The following is a 19,922-nucleotide window of genomic DNA, read 5'->3' on the forward strand; positions in this document are numbered from 1 at the left end:
TAGCTTTCTCTAAAACGTAGTGGCTTAAAATAGCAATTTATCTGTGAGCTTCACAATTATGTGGATCCACAGTGGCGGCCGGGCACAGATGGGTGGTCCTTTTACTGGGCTTGGGTAGACTCAGTCGCACATCTGTGGGCAGAGTGTGGGGAGTGGCTGTTGGCTGAGTCCTGGCTGTCCTGAAGTCAGGCCACTCACTCTCCAGCAAGCTGGCAGGGGCTAGTTCACAGGTGACCTCAGGGTCCCATGGCACTGAGAGAGGTCAGGCCCAATTGCAATTCGAGCCTCTACTTGCATCATGTTTACTGTTCTTCCATTGGAAAAAGCAGATCACAGGTCCAAGGCCCAAGTCTGTGTTGGGGGACAAGGTCACAGAGCAGTTGAAGGATCAAGGGGAAGTACAATCTACACATAGATGTTTAGAACTTACTCTTCAGAGCTCAATCTTTCAGAGTGGTTTTTCCACTGTGGTATAACTGTCCCATGTAAATTCAATTAAATAGATATATCCTTTGGGGCTGCTTTGTGTTGGGATGTGGGGCCATGGGCCTGTTGTCCCTCATTCACCTTCTAAGGAAAATTCCTGGCCTTTGCAGATGCCACAGCCCAGGCCAGGGCACCATCCTCAGACTGAAGCATCAGGCAGATTTCCAGGAGGTGGTTGCACAATTAGGAAAAAGTCAGGCCCACAGAGACTTCTCAGAGTCATCCTCTTACAGTGCCAAGTGAAGCCTGGAGGCAGAAGGGTCTCAGAGGAGTGGACTAGAGAAATAAGAAATACAGGAAAGAAATAAGGAACACGGGGGCTCGAGAAAGAAGGGAGGTGGGTGCAGGAAAGTTTCTAGGGAGGAGGAAGAGGACCCAGGGTGCAGACTCTGGAGCCAGGGAGGAAAGCAGGGCATGGAAGGTGGTCACCATGGTCAGGCTGTGGAGGAGACGGAGCAGACGGATGCCAGCAGCCACATTTGAGAGCAGTTTCCTTAGAGCACTGGCCAGAGGTCAGGCTGTAGCCGAGCAGTGAGCTGGCCAAGGGCAGTGAGGACAGGGGGTGTCCTGGAGAGTGAGGTGCAAGTTGATGGCATGAGCTCTGAGTAGGAGGCCACCAGGGTGTGGAGGAATGTTGAGGATCATGGATTCCTCCAAGTCTCCCTGTGGCACCTGGCAGGAGGCAGGAGTGTGCCAGAGCCAGCTTGGACCAGCTCAAAAGAGCTGCTGACTACATTTTCAAGAATTCTTTGAGATGATTTTATACATAACATTACCAAAACTTATATATAAATACTCAAATTTATCCCTTCCTAATTCTTTTACTGTGTTTATTAGTGTCTACTCTGGAGGTGATTTGCATATTGTACCTGTAGGGTGGAAACAAAGACCCCCGTGGGTCTCTTCCCAACTCTGTGTTCAGTGGCATCATTTTGGTAACTTGAAGCTGGCTGTGATGAGAATATTCACACCACAGCAATTAGCAAATGCCCCGAACCAAACCTTTATTTCACCCAGAAAGCCAGTCGTTAAACATTTGCCAGCACACCAGTGTGGCGGGAGCAATGTGAGATGGTGTGGCCTTGGAGGCAGGATGCTAGCTGGCCTAGGGACCGTGCCCACGGAAGTTGGAAGGAGCAGGGCAGTGTGTGGCCCCTAGAATGGCACCAAGGTGGTACGTGCAGCAGACAGGTGCTGGCTGCCTCTGCCCACATCTCCTACATACCCTCAGCTCTCTGGTGCTGGCCCAAAGCACTGGTATCAGTTCATCTCTCAGGATCTAGCCGGAGACTCTCTCCTGAGTTCTGTGATAACTGAGGGTTTCATGGGTTGCCCTGGGGGTTCCTTGGACACCTTCCTATTGGCACACTGCCACTGTTTGTGCTTCCACTGTCGCTCTGTGATTCTTGGAGGCATTTGCCTTGAATGCTCACAGGTGTGGAGCTGCTTTTGATCTCTAGTCATCAGTGGTGAGTCACCACTTCCTGGGAGTGAAGCATTCACTAGACGTACAGCTGGACTCCCAGGACTTTGTGGTGTGGTTCTGATACAGCCGAGGGCGTGGAAAATGGCGCAGGCTGAAAGGGAGACAAGTAGGGTGCCCCCTTCAGATTAGCAGGTCCCTAAGCTGTGACAGACCTGGCCTGACTTAGGCAGCAGCATATCCCAGGTGGCAGGTGCCAGTGATTTATGGGTCCAGAGGAGCAGGCCTGGGAAGCCAGGTTTATGGGTGGAAGGTTGGGTTAGAGCCTGGATACATACCCGAGCCAAAGACAAGAAGAGTGGGGGTGAGCAGGGCCCCTGAAGTCAGGGGCCACCAGCACTGTTCCAGGCCAAAGGCCAGTCTTTAAGGGCCACACCAGCAGAGCAGTGTAATAAGAGAGTCTCAGGGCTTAGGAAGGGGCAAGTGCACTGGCCTTGGGATCCCAGCTGGGGCCCCACTGGGATCCCTACCCAACTGATGCTGTGTGGCAGCCCCATGTGGGGGCCCAGGATGAGGGCCAGTTTCTGTGCACAGAGCACCTTACACAGTCCCCAGTGGCCCCGGGCAGTGCAGGGCGGAGTCTAGGGTAGAGTTGGGGTTGGGCAGACAGTGGGGAGCATGCCCAGGGCAAAGAGTCAGCACTGCAGGAAGACCCCCAGCAGTAGCCAGGAATCCACAAAGGGCATGGAGTTGTGGTAGGTAGAAAAATGCAAAACTGGCTCTGCGCCTATAGCTCAGCAGCTAAGGCGCCAGCCACATACATGGGAGCTGGTGGGTTCGAACCCAGCCCAGGCCTGCCAAACAACAATGACAACTACAACCAAAAAACAGCCAGGCATTGTGGCAGGTGCCTGTAGTCCCAGCTACTTAGGAGGCCAAGGCAAGAGAATTGTTTAAGCCCAAGAGTTTGAGGTTGCTGTGAGCTGTGATGCCACAGCACTCTACTGAGGATGACAGTGAGACCCAGTCTCAAAAAAACAAAAAAAAACAAAACAGAAAAGAAAAGAAAAACACAAAACTAACCAAAAGAGAGAAAGTTTCCGAGCTTTTTGCCGGGACCCTGGAAACAGTAAGGGTCAGGGAGCTGGCTCTCTGAATGGCTATGTGGTTGTATCTCTCATACTTCAGGGGCAGGGAGTCTGGGGATGCTAGAAAATCCCACAGTGAGTGCCCCCATCACAGCAAGGAAGGCAGAGCCAGGCAGGGCCCACCCCTCCCTCCACCCACCAGAGGTGAGACAGAGGCCCAGCAACAGAGAGGGGAAGAACGGAGGAAGGGACCATTCTCAACATGAAGGCTTCAAGGAGAATAGGAGTACCGCAGGCAAGGGGGGCTGCCACCAATATGGCATTTCTGCAGGCCACAAAGGAGGTCACCTTGAGACAACGAGTAGAGTAGCCTTATACACCACCTGGAAGATGAGCTAAGACATCAGGGTCACATGATGTTCTCCTGAGATTCCTGAGTGGTGAACAGTGGGTGCTGCTGGGCTGACCTCCCTCCAGCTGGGGGGCCTCTCCCCTCCCCACCTGCTTTCTCACCAGGTGGTCCAAATGGGAGTGCCTAGCTTGGGGTAGGCAGGGGAGGTTGGCTGGGGCCACACACCAATCAGATCCTGCCCTGGGGGATTGGACAGGAGTCGGGGGGACACATTCCCTCCCCATGGCAAAGCTGAGATGATCAGTGGTGGCAGCCACCACCACCTCACCACCCCCCATCTCTGGAGGAGCCATGGAGAAGGAGGAAAGAGCCACCATTCAAGAAGAGGCAGAGGGGCATTACCAGGTGGCACCTCTGGTTCCAAGTGTTTCCAGAAACACCCTGCCATGTTCTGCTTGAGTGAGCCAATAAATCCCTGCCTCATTTTTTAAATGATACTTCAGGTTGGGTGTCCCTTCCTAGCAACACCAACCCCAGTCACTCAGACTTGGGATTGCTCCTCCAGTTCCACATGCAACATTGTTCTGCCATCTCCTTCCAAACTCACCTTAAATCAGAGTCTGTAACGCTAGTTCATCACTTAGCCAGCCCCCCACCCCCACCCCCACACACACATGCAGTCTACCCTACCACCAGGAAGTGTGGGCGGACACAGCAGCTCAGGTCCTTACAGGGAAACTGTCATCCAGCAGGGTCCCTCTGGTTCAAGAGCACCCACCTTTCATTCTTTCAACGTTTCCACCTTTGTTTTAATGTCAAGATAGTGAGTGTTCCCTCAGTGCTGTGTATGAATGCAAGACTATGAAGGAACAAAAGAGGTGACCATGTGGCCTGTGGTTGGGGAATCTAGCAAGGGAATAACGTTGGACAGACATTGATAGCAGCAGAGCCTGGATGGAGGTCCAGAGTCTGTTCTTGGCTCAGGTGGTGAATGAGACCCAGTGTGTCAGGATTTTAAGGTCACCATAAGACACAGGAGGCAGCAGGCCAAACAAACTGGACCTCCAAGTTTAAGGTCATTGTGCTTGTTAGATAAAACTTCTCAAAACTCAATCCAGCCCAGGGATGAAATAGACCACTAGTGTTTTCGTGCTCAGTGGTTTGGCTAATGAGAAAATTCTCTGCTGGAATGTGACCAGTGGCCGAAGATGAGGACAGGCAGGCACTGAAATGCTGAAGTTTCTGGCCCACAAGGGGCAGCTCTGGCTCACAGCACTGTCTCTGGGCCCAGGCCCTCACAGCCTGCCACACTGGCCTGTCCCTCTGCCCTCACCTACCCCCCACTTGGTCTGTGGGGGTCAGACACCAAAGCAGATCTCTGAACCAGGCAGACGCAGCATAGAACCTCACTGCCTTGCAGGGCCATGGAGACACAGCACGAGCTACAGCCTGTCACTGGTAAGACAAGCCTCGGTTCTCTCTCTGAGGCCTGTCCCCACACGTCCGCACTCCCTTCTGTTTTGTGGGGCTCCTATGGCCTCAGCAGCAAACCCAGCTTCGGGTTTTTCTTTTCTCCTCTGTTGGTCCTCCTACATCCATTGTCAGTGGCCACCCCCGTACCTGCTGTCACCTCCCATGTTAAGGAAGGATCCTCATCCCACTCTCCAGAATCTTGGGTCCTCTGGCTCTGAAAACACTCCTAACACTCCTACCCCTCAGCCCATCAATGGCCTTCTTCCCACTAGTGCCCCTCTCATACCCAGTGTTACTGGGGACCTCCCAGCTCTGCTCCAGCCAGATGGCAGCGTGGGGAGAGGAGACTAGAGTACGGGGGCCCCACCCAGAAACACAAGGGGCTGAGCAGAGAGGAGGAGAGGGCTGAGCCTCTGTTCTTCCTTCTGTCCTGGTGCCACTGGCTCCTAAATTCTCAGAAGCAAGTGGCATCATGGGTCTGAACCCGGCCTTAAACCAATATGATTTCAGGAGCAAATCCAAAGTGCAATTCAGAATTTTGGTCCATGACTGGACTGAAATGGCCAGAGACCCAGTCTGAGAGAGGAAGCTTCCAGCTGGGGATGAACGGCAAAGAAGGGATGATTCCACCCGCATCTGCCCTCCCTGTTTCACGTGGGACAGGGGGCAGGGTGGGGAAAGTTGCTGCCGCTCAGAAATACGGTGCAGGTACCCAGAGACATGGCTTCCCTGGCCCTGTCGCTTCTCCTCTGGAAGTGGGCAAGTCCCCCCCTCCAGTGTCAGGGGCCTCGCTGCCCACAGGGAACTTCCTTGGTCAGGCAGCACCGGGTGTGGGGTTTCACCCTCCCAAAGCAGGCTTAGCTCACGGAGGGGCAGGAAGATTGGCACCAGGGCTCCTCCCCCGGCTGGTCCAGACCCCCTGAGGCTGGCCCGGGAGCATCCTTCCACCCTCTGCAGCCAAGGGCCTGAGTGGGGCCGCCTGCACCCCAACGCCTTCCCCTGCACATGCGGTCCTTTGTGCCTGCTGGCCACAAACACTTTTACTTCTTTTGGCAATGCCAGAGTGGCCAAGGGCCACCCCCAGCCCCTGTCACACCTGCTCATCTCTCACAGCCTTCCCCTGGTACCTTTCACCTCCGGCCGGCATCTCTCACCTCCCAGCTGCAGAAAGCAGCATATTGTCACCTGTCCCTGGGGCCGATGGCTGACCCCTGGCAGAGCAGCTGGGTGTGTTTGCCCTGAGAAGTTTAACTAGGTCTCCTGGAGAGGCAGGGGCTGGACCCCTTCAGTGTTACCATATTGTGTGTCTGCACTGTCACTTCGGAGTAGAGAATGCCTGTTTCTGAGGTTCTGCTCTGTGCTGGGACCAGGTGCTGCAGTGGGGTGCCAGCAGGGCAAGGCCCCTTCACTTGAGAGGAGGGAAGGAAACTCTACGACCAGGCCAAGGAGGGGGCTCAGACTTGGGTCATGGAGTGCCCAGAGGTGGGGGCCAAGCTGAGACCAGTATGGGCCTCTGGGGAGGGCTTAGCCCTCTGGTGAGGCAGGGTCAAGTTTCTCCTGGCTCCAACCCCTGTCTCCACTTCCCCAACCCATGTCCTCCACCCCCATATGCCTAGGTCTCTGCCTGCTCCTCCCCACCCACTCAACCTCACCTCTGCTGGGACCTCAGCTCCCCAGGGGGCCTTTGCTGCCTGCTCCCTGCCTCCAGCTGGCCCAGGTCTTCCTAGTTCCTATCGGGGCATGGACATGCTGTGCACTCCTTGCTGGGGAGCTCTAAAAGGGTCCACGAGTCCTGTCGGGCCTGACACCTGCTCAAACATTTTTTTTTTTTTTTTTTTTTTGAGATAGAGTCTCACTATGTCACCCTTGGGAGAGTGCCCTGGCGTCAAGCTCTTGGGCTTAAGCAATTCTCTTGCCTCAGCCTCCCAAGTAACTGGGACTACAGGCGCCCGCCACAATGCCCGGCTATATTTCGGTTGCAGTTGTCGTTGTTTAGCAGGCCGGGGCAGGGCTTGAACCCGCCATCATCAGTGCGTGTGGCTGGCGCCCTACTCACTGAGCTATGGTTGCCAAGCCTCGCCTGCTCAAACTTGCATGAGTGTACATCACCTGGGCAGGGCCAAGGGGACCTGGGCGCTGGCATCTCCAAGGGGGTGATGGCAATGCTACCTGGCCACATGTTGCAGATCAGGGCTCAGGTCTTCTTTTTTGAGACAGAGTCTCAAGCTTTTGCTGGGTAGAGTACCATGGCATCACAGCTCACAGCAACCTCCAACTCTTGGGCTCAAGTGATCCTCTTGCCTTAGTTTTTCTATTTTTGGGAGAGACGAGGTCTCGCTTTTGCTCAGGCTGGTCTTGAACTCATGAGCTCAAGAAATCCACCCACGGGCGGCACCTGTGGCTCAGTGAGCAGGGCGCCGGCCCCATATACCGAGGGTGGCAGGTTCAAACCCGGCCCCCGCCAAACTGCAACAAAAAAATAGCCGGGCGTTGTGGCGGGCACCTGTAGTCCCAGCTACTCGGGAGGCTGAGGCAAGAGAATCACCTAAGCCCAGGAGTTGGGGTTGCTGTGAGCTGTGTGACGCCATGGCACTCTACCGAGGTCAATAAAGTGAAACTCTGTCTCCACACACAAAAAAAGAAATCCACCCACCACAGTCTCCCAGAGTGCTAGGATTACAGGCATGAGCAACCACGCCCAGCTTAGGGCTCAGGTCTTAATACAGGGGCTCTCGTCCTGAGCTCCCCACTCTGTGGGGTCATCCTTGGCTGCAGCCCTGCTAGGCCTAGATGTCTCCTCGGCATACCATAAACTCTCCTAGGGAAGCACTTGTGTACTAATCATTTTTTTTTTTTGCAGTTTTTGGAGCTGGGTTTGAACCCGTCACCTCCGGCATATGGGGCTGGTGCCCTACTCCTTTGAGCCACAGGCACCATCTTTTTTTTAGCATCTAGATTGAGGTATAACTGATAGCAATCAACTCAATATGTTTAGGGCATACATGCAACATGATAAATTCTGACTTACGTAAACACCCATGAATTCATCACGACAATAAACATAGGGAACACACTCTCATCCCGTCTTTCCACCTCACCCCAGCTCTATCATCTTTCTGTCATGATAGATTAGCATTTTTTAGATTTCTATACATGTAACATAATCACACAGTAGATCTAGCTTCTTTTTTTTTTTTTTTTTTACTGCTCCAGTCAATGAAAGGGTAACTTTATTGAGGCTCCAGGGCCATGGGGATTGGGCAGGAGGCTGCCCTGTGGAGAAAGGGCCTTATTTGACCTTCTTCTTGGGGCGCAGATTGTTGGTGTGGTCACACTTCTTCTTGCGGCAGTTGACAGCACGGGGGTGCAAGCGAGCATAACATTTGCGGCCGATCATCTTGTCACAGTTGTACTTCTGGGCAAGCTGGCAGAGGGAAGGCTCAATGATGCCACCTCTCAGACAAAGCACCAGGTGCAGGGTAGACTCTTTCTGAATGTTGTAATCTGAAAGAGTGTGGCCATCCTCAAACTGTTTGCCTGCAAATATCAGACACTGCTGGTCAGGTGGAATGCCCTCCTTACCTTGGATTTTGGCTTTGACATTCTCAATGGTGTCACTGGGCTTGACCTCAAGGGTGATGGTCTTGCCCGTCAGGGTCTTCACAAAGATCTGCATCTCTGTGTCTGCCGCACGGCCGCAGTCACCGACAAGCTCGGTTGCCTCATTCAGATCTAGCTTCTTTCTTTCAGAATAATTATTTCGAGAGTCATTCCCATTGTGGCATGTACTGGTAAGTTAGTCATTTTTGTCAGCATTAGTATTCCATTGTACAGATGTGCCACCACTGGCATATTTGGCTGCTACAAATAAAGCTGCTATAAACATTCCTGTGCACATCTTTGTGTGAACATACATTTTGTTTCTCTTTGGTAAATCCTTAGGAGTAGAATGGCTGGATCCTGTGGTAAATATGTGTTTAACTCTTAGAGAAATTGCCCAACTGGCTTCCAAAGTTGTACCAGTTTACATTCCCACCAGCAGCAGCATGTCGGAGTTCCAGTTGCCCCACATCCTCATCAACACTTGTTATGGTTCATCCTTTTAATTCAGATCCTCCAATAAACGTGTAGTGGTTTTTCACTGTGGTTTTAATTCACATTTTCCTAATGACTAATGATGTTGGGCATCTTTTCATTGCCATCCATACATTTTCTGTAGTGAGATGACCATTCGAATCTTGTGTTCATTTTTTTCAAAGGGTTATTTTCTTTCTTTGTTTCTTCTTCTTTTTTTTTTTTTTTTTTGAGATAGAGTCTCACTTTGTTGCCCTCGGTAGAGTACCATGGCATCACAGCTCACAGCAACCTCCAGCTCTTGGGCTTAGAAAATTCTCTTGCCTCAGCCTCCCGAGTAGCTGGGATTACAGATGCCTGCCACAACACCTGGCTATTTTTTTGTTGCAGTTTGGCTGGGGCTGGGTTTGAACCCGCTACCCTCCGTATATGGGGCCAGTGCCCTACTCACTGAGCCACAGGCGCCACCCTCTTTCTTTACTCTTTTTTTTTTTTTTTTGTAGAGACAAGAATCTTACTTTATCGCCCTCAGTAGAGTGCCATGGCGTCACACTGCACACAGCAACCTCCAATGCCCACATTTAAGAGTTATTTATATATTTTTGATATGAATCCTTTATTAGACATGTGCTTTGCAAATAGTTTCTCCCTGTCTATGGCTGTCTTTTCATTCCTTTTCAAATGTCTTTCAAAGAGCAGAAGTTCTTAATTTTGATGAAGTTTAGTTTATCACTTTTTTCTCATTTATGAATCATGCTTTTGGTGTCACATCTAAGAAATGTCCATTTCTTTTCTTTCTTTCTTTTTTTTTTTGAGACAGTCTCACTCTGTTGCCTGAGGATAGAGTGAAGAGGCATCAGCCTAGCTCACAGCAACCTCAAACTTCTGGGTTCAAGCAGTCCTCCTGCCTCAGCCTCCCGAGTAGCTGGGACTAGAGGTGCCCACCACAATGCCCAGCTAATTTTTCTTTTCTTTTTTTTGAGACAGAGTCTTACTTTGTCACCCTCGGGTAGAGTGCCATGGTGTCACAGCTCACAGCAACCTCCAGCTCTTGGGCTTAGGCATTCTCTTGCCTCAGCCTCCCAAGTAGCTGGGACTATAGACGCCTGGCTGTTTTTTTCATTGAGGTTTGGCCAGGGCCGGGTTCAAACCCGCCACCTTCGGTATATGGGGCCAGTGCCCTACTCACTGAGCCACAGGCACTGCCCTAATTTTTCTTTTTTTTTTTTTTTTTTTGTAGAGACAGAGTCTCACTTTACGGCCCTCGGTAGAGTGCCATGGCCTCACACAGCTCACAGCAACCTCCAACTCCTGGGCTTAAGCGATTCTCTTGCCTCAGCCTCCCGAGTAGCTGGGACTACAGGCGCCCACCACAACGCCCGGCTATTTTTTGGTTGCAGTTTGGCCGGGGCCGGGTTTGAACCTGCCACCCTCGGTATATGGGGCCGGCGCCTTACCTACTGAGCCACAGGCGCCGCCCTAATTTTTCTATTTTTAATAGAGACATTATGGTCTTGCTGTTGCCCAGGCTGGTCTCAAACTCCTGAGCTCAAGAGATCCTCCCACCACGGCCTCCCAGAGTGCTAGGATTACAGGCATGAGTGAGCCACTCACCCAGCCCAGGAATGCTTATTTCTATTCCTGCGCCTGGCACTAGACCTAAGTCCCCTTATTGCTCAATCGGTGCTGCTAAAGGGCACGGGGCCTAGATGTGGGGAGACTAGAGACTGGGGGACTGTGAAAAGCTGATGGTGCCTTGAGATTTTCCAGGGGAGGTGGAGGGGCAGGTACAGCTGTGGGACGCAGGCCTGGGCACCGTTTGCATCAGTATGCTGTGCTCTCCTGCCACTCTGGTGCCAAGGGCATTTCTCTCTCTTTCTTTCTCCCCCCATCCCTGCTTCCTTCCTTCTTCCTACCTCCTCCTGTTTCTCTTGCCTATTGGTGAGCTGGCTTCACATCTCCTTTGTGAACTCTCTGTCCCATTTCTCCCCTCGGGTCTTCTTCTTTTTCTGTCTGGGGACCTCTTCACTCAGCAAAGACACCAGCCTTTTCTGTCCTGTGGTGCTACCAGTCTTCCTCTGAATCATGATTTTCTGTCTGTTGACACTGCCAACCTTTGCATGCTCTGACCACGCCACTGTAGTGGGCTCTCAGACCGGTCACTTCTCCCCGCCTCTCAGACCTTGGCTCTCTCCCCAGTGACCTCAGGCTTGCTGGGGGGGAGGGCATATCCATCTTGGTGAAGAAGCGGCAGATCTGGGCCTTCTGGAAGAAGCACCTCAAACCTTCAATGGCTCCAAGAGGGCTTATCCCCCTCCACAGCCTTTGCTGTGCTCAGGCCTGTGTGGTGGTGGCTGGACAAAGCGCTGCCTCCAGTGCTGGGTGTCCCTGTCCCCTCCCCAGCCCTGAGGCCAGGCTGTTTGTGGGAGACAGATCACAATAACAGCATCACTCTGGAATCTTTAGTTGTTGACAAAAACCACAAATGAAAAATTACTGACTCCTGGAACCAAACCAGGGAGGCAGGTGGCACCAGTTCGTGGGTCTATGTTAGCTATTAGCCTCCTGGTGTAACAAATTGCCACAAATACAGTGGCTGAAAACAGCACACATTTATCATCTTACAGTCTCTGCAGGTAAGAAGTCTGGCTTGGCTTGGCTGGTTCTCTGCTTAGGATTTTACAAGGTGTCAGCCAGATGGGCCCTTACTGGGAGTCCCAGGGAGACCCTGGTCCCAGGCTCTTCCAGGTGCTGGCAGAATGCAGTTCCTTGAGGTTGGAGGACTAAGATGCCCGTTTCCTTGCTGGTGTCAGCTGAGGGCTGCCCTTGGCTCTCAACATTTTGGAACCAATAAAGGTGGTCAAAGCCCTCTCATGCCCAGAATCTCTCTGGCTTTCTCTTTGGGAGCATGTCTTCTGCCTTCAGCCAGAGAAAGTTCCTTGCCTTTCAGGGCCCATGTGATTAGATTGCACCCACTTGGATAATTCAGAATCATCTTCCAATTTCAACGGTTGTGACCTGAATTACATGGGCAAAGGCACTTCTGCCCTGAGGTTCCAGGGATGAGGGTGTGCACGCCTTTGAGGAAAGGGCATTAATGTGCCCACTGCAGGGCCTCTGAACCTAGGATTCCAGCCCTGTTCAGACTCCTGTTTCTCTGTTTTGCTTTTTGTTTTATTCTCCTCTCCTGCAGTATAGGGCCCCAGGGTGCATGTGGCAAAGCATTTCCCTCATACATTCGGTAGCAACCCCGATGGTCTGGTGGTCAGAGACCAGTTCCCTTTGAAAATCCCCAGGAAAGGCCCTGACTGGCCTGGCTCAGGCCACAGGCCCATGTCTTTGGGGGCCAGCCTGGTCAAGAGGCCACCCCAGAGGCTAGTGAAGTCTCCACTAAAAGAAGGGGAGGAGTGTTGGGTATAAACCCAGAACTGGGCTCGGCCCCTGTGGCTCAAGCAGCATCTGAGCTGGCGGGTTCGAATCCAGCCTGGGCCCGCCAAACAACAAGGACGGCTGCAACCAAAAAATAGCCGGGTGTTATGGCAGGCACCTGTAGTCCCAGGTACTTGGGAGGTGGAGGCAGGAAAATCGCTTGAGACCAGGAATTGGAGGTTGCTGTGAGCTGTGATGCCATGGCACTCTACCCAGGGTGACAGCTTGAGGCTCTGTCTCAAAAAAAAAAAATCCAGAACTGATGTTGGGGTCATCACTTGTGATACCCCCATGTGGATTCCTGTGGGGCCTGTGCTACAGGTGCCCACAAGACCTCATCATTAATCCCACTCTAGGCTGGACGTGGTGGCTCACACCTGTAATCCTAGCACTCTGGGAGGCCGAGGCAGGTGATTGCCTGAGCTCAGGAGTTGGAGACCAGCCTGAGCAAGAGTGAGAACCCCTCTCTAGAAATAGTCATGTGTTGTGGTAGCCACCTATAGTCCTAGCTACTTGGGAAGCTAAGGCAAAAGAATCACTTAAACTCAAGAGTTTGAGGTTGCTGTGAGCTATGATGCTGCAGCACTCTACCGAGGGTAACAAAATGAGACTCTGTCTCAAAAAAAAAAAAAAAAAATCCCATTTATAGGATGCCAGGTCCCAGCCCCACATAGACCCAGGAACTGGTGCCACTCACCCTCCAGCTGGCTGACCTTTCTTTGAGCCTTAGTTTTCTCTTCTGTAAAATGGGACTAATAATAACTTGGTGTCTGGCCAGGCGAGTTTAGGTCACTGGGGAAGCAGCATGTGTGAGGGGGATGTGTGTGAGGACAACTTTGACCAGGACCTAGGGTGGACTTCTGGGAATTACTCCTAGGTTCCTCCTGCTCTCTAGCCCACACCTCAGTGGACTCGCTCTCCAGGCAGCAGGACCATGGGCAGAAAGCTATCCAGCAGGGCTGCCCAGAATGCACCTGGGCAGGGTCTGGTCCGTGAAAAGGCAGCCATTCAGGGTTGGCTTGGACAGGAGCCGGATGATGAGAGACAGGGAGCCCTGTGCTCTGAAGAGGAAGGAGGCCTCTGAGCGGCCTTAGCCTGGCCAGCCTGGAAGGGTAGGCAATTCACTAGGGAGGGGAGGTGCCAGAGAGGGAAGACTAGGCTAGTGTTTGAGGCCAAGGGGCTGAAAGGAGGCTGTGTGTACCCGTGCCGGCCGCCTGGCGGGCGGGATGTGAGTCATTGGTGGCCTGGAGGGAGGGTGCAGCCTGGGCCCAGCTGTCCAGGATGAGGGGCACAGTGCCCACCCTCGCTTCAATGTATGACAGAGTGAGTTTGAACTGGTATGCTGGGGGCGGGGCTGGGGCTTTGCAGACTGGGGCGGGCACACCCTGTCATCCTCCTAATATGGCCGAGGCAAGACTGCCCCTCCTCCCTGCCAGGGTCTCCTCCAGGAGGCTAGTGATGACAGTTCATTCCCTCAGTACTTCAGCCCGCAGGCCTCAGTGCCACTGTTGTGCAGCCACCCAGGAAATGGGAAGCCCTGTCCCTGCTCTCAATTGTGCCCAGTGTGTAGGACAGGTGGAGGAGGAACAGACAGGACTGATGCCAGCCAAGGGCCGGAGCCCCTACCCCAAGGGAGGAGCCATTTGATATGAGTTTTAAAAGATGAGCAGGCGTTCACTCGGTCCGATGGAGGAGTGGGGAAGCACATTTTAGAAGGAAGCCGGGCTCGAGGTGAAGAGGAGACAGGCAGGGTTGCTGGGGAGGGGCGGTGGTGTTCTGTGGCTGTGGGCAGGGTTGAGGGGTTACAGACTTCAGGCCCTGGGAAGGATCAAAAAAGGCTGCTCATGGATGTCAGAGGGACTTGCCTGGTCCTGAGCTCACTCCTAAGGGCCTGCCAGCTGGGGTTTCACTGGCAGCAGATGGGCTGGTTGAGAGAAGCCCCTCCCACCTGGGAAAGGGATCGTGTGTGTGTGTGTGTGTGTGTGTGTGTGTGTGTGTGTGTACAGGTGTGCCCGTGTATGAGTGTGCATGGATGAGGTCATGTGTCTCGGTGCATGCTACTGTATGTATCTGTATATCTGACCTCTGTGTACAGGTGGCGTTTGTGTCCGTCTGAATGTGTGTCTGTGTGTCCCTGAGTCCCTGAGTGTGTGTGGACTACATGTGTGCCTGTGTGATTCTCCATGTGTCTTTGTGTGAGTGAGTGTTTGACTATATATGTGTGTTTGTCTGTGTGAGTGTGGCCACCGATGCCCCTGCCAACAGGGCTCTGGGGTACAGCCTGGCCACCCGTGTCCAGCTCACACTGGGGAGCGCTGGCCCCTCCTTCCAGCCCCCTCTGCTGGGCTCAGGCTCCTCAGCCTCTTTGAACACTGGCTGCCCAGCACCACCCCCTCCTGCCTGGCTCCAAGACCCACAAAGCTATGAGTGGCCTCAGCTGCCCCCACATTAGCTAGCTAATTTTCTTCCCAGGGACAGAAAAGGGGTCGGAGAGCTGCCCAGCCCAGAAGGAGCAGTGCCCACCACCCCAGGGGAAAGAAGGGTTGGTCAGGCCGGGTGTGATGGCTCATACCTGTAATCCTAACATTCTGGGAGGCCAAGGTGTGTGGATTGCCTGAGCTCAGGAGTTTGAAACTAGCCTAAGCAAAAGTAAGAGCCTGTCTCTACTAAAAATAGAAACAACTAGCCAGGCATCATAGTGAGCACCTGTAGCCCCAGCTACTTGGGAGCTGAGGCAAGAGATTGCTTGAGCCCAAGAGTTTGAGGTTGCTGTGAGCTATGATGCCTTGGCACTCTACCCAGGGCAGGAGAGTGACACTGCGTCTCATTACAAAAAAAAAAAAAAAGAGGGTGGCACCTGTAGCTCAAGTGGCTAAGGCGCCAGCCACATACACCACAGCTAGCAGGTTTGAATTCAGTCCAGGCCCGCCAAACAATGACAACTACAACCAAAAAAAAGCCAGGCATTGTGGCAGGCACCTGTAGTCCCAGCTACTCAGGAGGTTGTGGCAAGACAGTCACTTAGGCCAAGGAGTTTAAGGTTGCTGTGAGCTGTGATGCCACAGCACTCTACCCAGGGTGATAGCTTGAGGTTCTATCTCAAAAAAAAAAAAAAGGCAGCAGCTGCAGCTCTGGTCAGGAGCTCATGGAATCGTTTCTACCACCCCTTTCTTCCTCCTGCAGCTCTTGGCCCTAGCGGCATGTTTTGGGGGACAACTTGAGAGTCTCAGGGACTTGGCATGAGTGGGAGGCCTGGCCCAGGCATCTCTGTGGCTGCTGAGGGATCCTCTGGTGCTAGATTTTCTTGATAATAGCAGCTTCTTTGAGGGATTTGCCCCCTCCAGACTGTTCCCCCATGGCTGCTGATCTCAAGCCCCTGTCTCAATCACAGAAGGGGATACATGAACCAGGCCTGGCCAATCATGGTACCCAAACCCCTGAGACACGATCATTGGCTCAGGTTTGGGGACAGGAGAGAAGTGAGACCAGTGAGAGTCCTTCCCTAGAAGCTGAAAGGGAAATGCCTCACTGTCCTCCAGGGTCCCCAGGTGAGCCTGAGGTCATCTGTGCCCAGTTATCCCCTGCACCACATGGGAGAAGCCTGTGGACCACAGGAAAGAGTCAGGGATGGGCAGACTGGGGCAGGGGTGTCCTGTTGCTATATGAGCTAACAAATTTCTTTGACTCAAGCTACTTCGAGTTGGGTTGTTGTAACTTGCAACCAGAAGAGTCCTGGGCCACCCCTGCCTGAGACACTCACCTGGGTTTCCAGGTGCCAGACCCACCCATGTCTGGCCTTCTACATGCCTCATTGTCCCCTCCGACCCCCCTATCCTCCCCCCACCGGCTTTCTCAGATCCCACAAGGAGTCTGTGACACCTCTCGCACTATTCTCATGTTCCTAAACCCACTTCTGCTTCCTCAACTGTCACCTACTTCAGTGGGAAAGTTGAACTTCCTCAATTCTCCCCCTCTCTGGCACCAATTTCCTCCAGACCTGCTTCCCCGTCTGTTCTCCTCCTCTCCAGGCTCACGGGAAAGAGTGGGAATCTTTGGGAGAATCCAGTCTCCTGGGCTCCATCAGCCTCTCTGCAGGCAGGCCCTGGAATCTGCATCTTGAACACCTGCATTCTTGCTTGTTGCTTTATTAGGCAGCACTGGGCTACAGAGGGTGACCCAGGTTCCTCCTGCAACAGGATGCTTGCTGCTGGAAGGATCCTATGTGGAACCTTTTTAACTTCCTCCCATTTTCTGCTCAGATCCTTGTGATCTGTGCTTCTTTTGGGCCCAGTCTTCTCTTGGGTGAGGGGACTTCCCAGACTCTAAACCAGACCACCCAGGCTTTTTTTTTTTTTTTGAGACATAGTCTCACTCTGTTACCCTCGGTAGAGTACTGTGGCATCATGACTCACAGCAACCTCAAACTCTTGGGCTCAAGTGATTCTCTTATCTTAGCCTCCAGAGTAGCTGGGACTATAGGCACCCACCACAACACTCAGCTATTTTGAGAGACAGGGTCCTGCTCTTGCTCAGGCTGGTCTCAAACCTATGAGCTCAGGCAATCCACCTGCCTCAGCCTCCCAGACTGCGAGGACTACAGGTGTGAGCCAGCACGCCCGGCCAACTACTCAGGCTTTGAGAACATGGTCCTCTCCTTCCTCCCAGACTCTCCCATCCCTCATCTCCTGCTGGCCCCATCTTGCCTCCTCCTCCTCTTCCCTCACCTCAAAGGGAGGTTCCATCTTCCAGGGAAATGTGTTCCCCTCTTTTCATCCTCCACTCCATTTCCCTGGCCCCAGACCCAGGTCCTATCCCAGCACTGGTTTGTGTGGAGGTCCTTAACTCAGAAGCCTTGGGGAGCCTCCAGGCCTCCTCAACACTGCCCTACCCAATGGGATGGGTTCTCTGCAGTGGATATTGGTGGCCTCTGAGGGCCAGAGGCAGTTGAGAACAGTAGATCTTACTCCCACACTTTCTCACCAGGTGATATGTTACAGTGAAGTAAAGTCTATACCCCACTGAAGCCTGCTTTTAGCACAAAGCACAAAAACAGACATCCCGCCTAGGCCACGAGCTCGGGGAAGGCCCAGCCCACTCCACCCTTTCAAGAAATCTCTCAGGGTGAATTCAAGGGCATACTGACCATCCACTCTGGTCAAATCATTATGTGGGAGGGCCCACGGCCACCCAGAGAAAGAAAGTTCTAGACCCAGGGGTGCCCTGCTAGGTTGCTGGACTCATTCAGGCACAAGCAGAGGGGACTCGCAGTGTTTCTTGCCAGGCACACATCTCCAGAGACACTCCTTCCACTAAAGACAATGATTTCTGATGCTTCAGTGCTAATTCACAGATCCCCTGCTGTGACTGTAGACAGCACATTTTTTTTTTTTTTTGCAGCAACTTATAACACTTTTATTCCAAAGCTGTTAATAACGAATACAAAGAACAAGGGAGGTAATTCTGTGTGAACTGTGAAATACTCATGCCCTCTCCTAGGCAGGGCTGAGTGGTCAGGCTGTCCCAGGCACATAGCGGCTAATGCTGCCTGGACCGCAAGGACTTCTTGTTCGATTTGGAGGTACCAGCTTCCCCCTCCTTCTCAGGGTTGAAGACTTCTGGTATGTCATGGGGCCAGTAGTCATTGCAGTGAGGGCAGCGCGGCTCAGAATTCGACTGGAACTACTTGGCCACACAAGGCAGGTGCATCTTGATCCCGCAGGTTTCGCAGCTCTGACCTGGATGAGGAGGCTGTGCAGATGCTGCAGATCTTCACGGCATCGGGGTGTGTCCCCGCATGTGCTGCTCCGTCTCCAGGATGGCCCGGGTGTGCAGGGTAAACTCCCCTTCCTTCTCAATCAGCCATTTGTTCTGCACAAACTTCTGCAGCACTTGCTCAGCTTCCTTCTTCCTCATCTTCTTGCCTTTAAGTTGATCAACCAGGTTCAAAATGTTTGTGGAAGATGCAAAGCCAGTTTCTGAATCAATTATCAGTTCTAAAGCTTTCCTGAAAAGATCTAGTTCATTCTCTGCAAAATCGGTGGCCATTTTGGAAATGGAAGTTGTGGCAAGATTCACCAGCGCATAAATGGGTCTCCCATCATCTTCTGTGAACCCGTTCTCTATCTCAATATACAAGGACTCCAAGACGCTGTTGATGTTGTTGATGAAGTCCTCCAACTTCTCCACGGTAGCGTTGCGGTCGTGGGCCCTGTAGCAGTGCTTCTGCAAGCGCTCGATCTCCCATTCCTCCAGCATGCCATGAGTCAGCAGCAGCTGGAGGAATCGCCTATGGACATCAGTCATGATGCCCATTTTCCTGGTCCTGCTCTGCATATCTGAAGGAACCACCACAGTGCTCAAGAACAACCGGAAGAGACAGCCACATTTGAAGCATTAGCTGTGGCTGCCCCTCGAGTGTAGACTTCTGTTCAGGGTATTTCAGACACTAAAATTAACACACACTCTCACACAGCATAACGTCACACGATGTGCTGAAATGATTATAGCCAGCCGACTTTCTACCTCTCTGCCAGGTGCTCAAGGTTCCTCATAATCTGCTTTCAAGGGCCTCTGGGCCAGGTCAGCCCCCACCTTGATCCCAGTGTATCCTCTGGCTGGTCAGAGGACTTCCCACTCCATGCCAACCCAGGTCTCTGCAAGCTCTTGTCCCTGGCAAAAGTCTGAGCTGTGGTCACCAGCAGGGCGATTCTGCAGGGTTAAGAGGACGGGGCAGGGGTGAGGTGGGGGAAGGGGGCCCTTCTTTGGATATTCCCACATCCCAGCTCACTAAGCTTCCTCTTCCTAGGCAGCAACCTGAGGCACTCAGGGAGTAAACTTGTGACAAGGACACAGAACCCACCTCCCTCAGTCTACCTAGCTAGCTCATCCTTCTCTCCCCCTGACCCCCAACCCCCGCACACCCCCAGCCTCCTTCTGGATCTGTGACTTCCATCCACCTCTGGGCTCTGCCTGCAGTCAGAGCAGGGGGCAGATTCCAGCAGACTGACCTGTCTTCCTGCTGAAGGCCTGAGCAACCTCCCCAGGAATCTGCTGGGCTCTGCCCTCAGGGCTGGGACAGGTGGCGCCAGCTGGATTGGGGGGTGTGCAGGGTTACTATGCCAGCCAGAGCCTGGCCAGGCTCCCACACACCCCACTCCCACCCCACCATGGGAACTCATCATTCATTTTCCCATTCTGAGTTCCACCTAGACACAGATCAAATGATTCTGTGATGACAACCTGTTCATCTGAATTGACCACTGGCAAACACTCCACTGACCTTGGGCAGCTCCCCTCCATTACAGCCTCCTTGAGCCCTTGTCGTTCTGGGGCCCTGTGGGGTAAGGCAAACACTGATCATAACATCACTAGCAGCCGCCCCTGATCTCAGTGGGAAGGGGACATGGGTGTACGTGCTTCATATGTGTCATCTCACATGACTCTGTGCTGGCAGGAAACTGAGGTCTCAAGGGGGTAAACCACCTGCCCCTAGTGACATCCAGGAAATGCAAGGCCCTGGTCCAACCCTAAACACAGACTCAAAACCCCTTCCCAGGGACAGCTGTGTCTGCCCCTCACTGGGCACCTGAGAAGACCC

The 19,922-nt window shown here is 52.9% G+C and overlaps 1 protein-coding gene and 1 pseudogene across 1 annotated transcript; both read right to left on the bottom strand.

Annotated features, from left to right (window-relative positions):
• Positions 1 to 8,030: 8,030 nt before the first annotated feature.
• LOC128590050 (ubiquitin-60S ribosomal protein L40-like) lies at positions 8,031 to 8,511 on the bottom strand. Its single transcript, XM_053597128.1, has one exon. The coding sequence runs from the start codon at positions 8,496 to 8,498 to the stop codon at positions 8,112 to 8,114; it is 387 nt and encodes a 128-aa protein (XP_053453103.1). The 5' UTR covers positions 8,499 to 8,511; the 3' UTR covers positions 8,031 to 8,111.
• Positions 8,512 to 17,765: 9,254 nt separating this feature from the next.
• LOC128590049 (non-structural maintenance of chromosomes element 1 homolog) lies at positions 17,766 to 19,582 on the bottom strand (annotated as a pseudogene).
• Positions 19,583 to 19,922: the final 340 nt, after the last annotated feature.

The sequence above is a fragment of the Nycticebus coucang genome, chromosome 7, assembly GCF_027406575.1.
Source record: "Nycticebus coucang isolate mNycCou1 chromosome 7, mNycCou1.pri, whole genome shotgun sequence".
In the NCBI taxonomy this organism is placed as follows: Eukaryota; Metazoa; Chordata; class Mammalia; order Primates; family Lorisidae; genus Nycticebus; species Nycticebus coucang.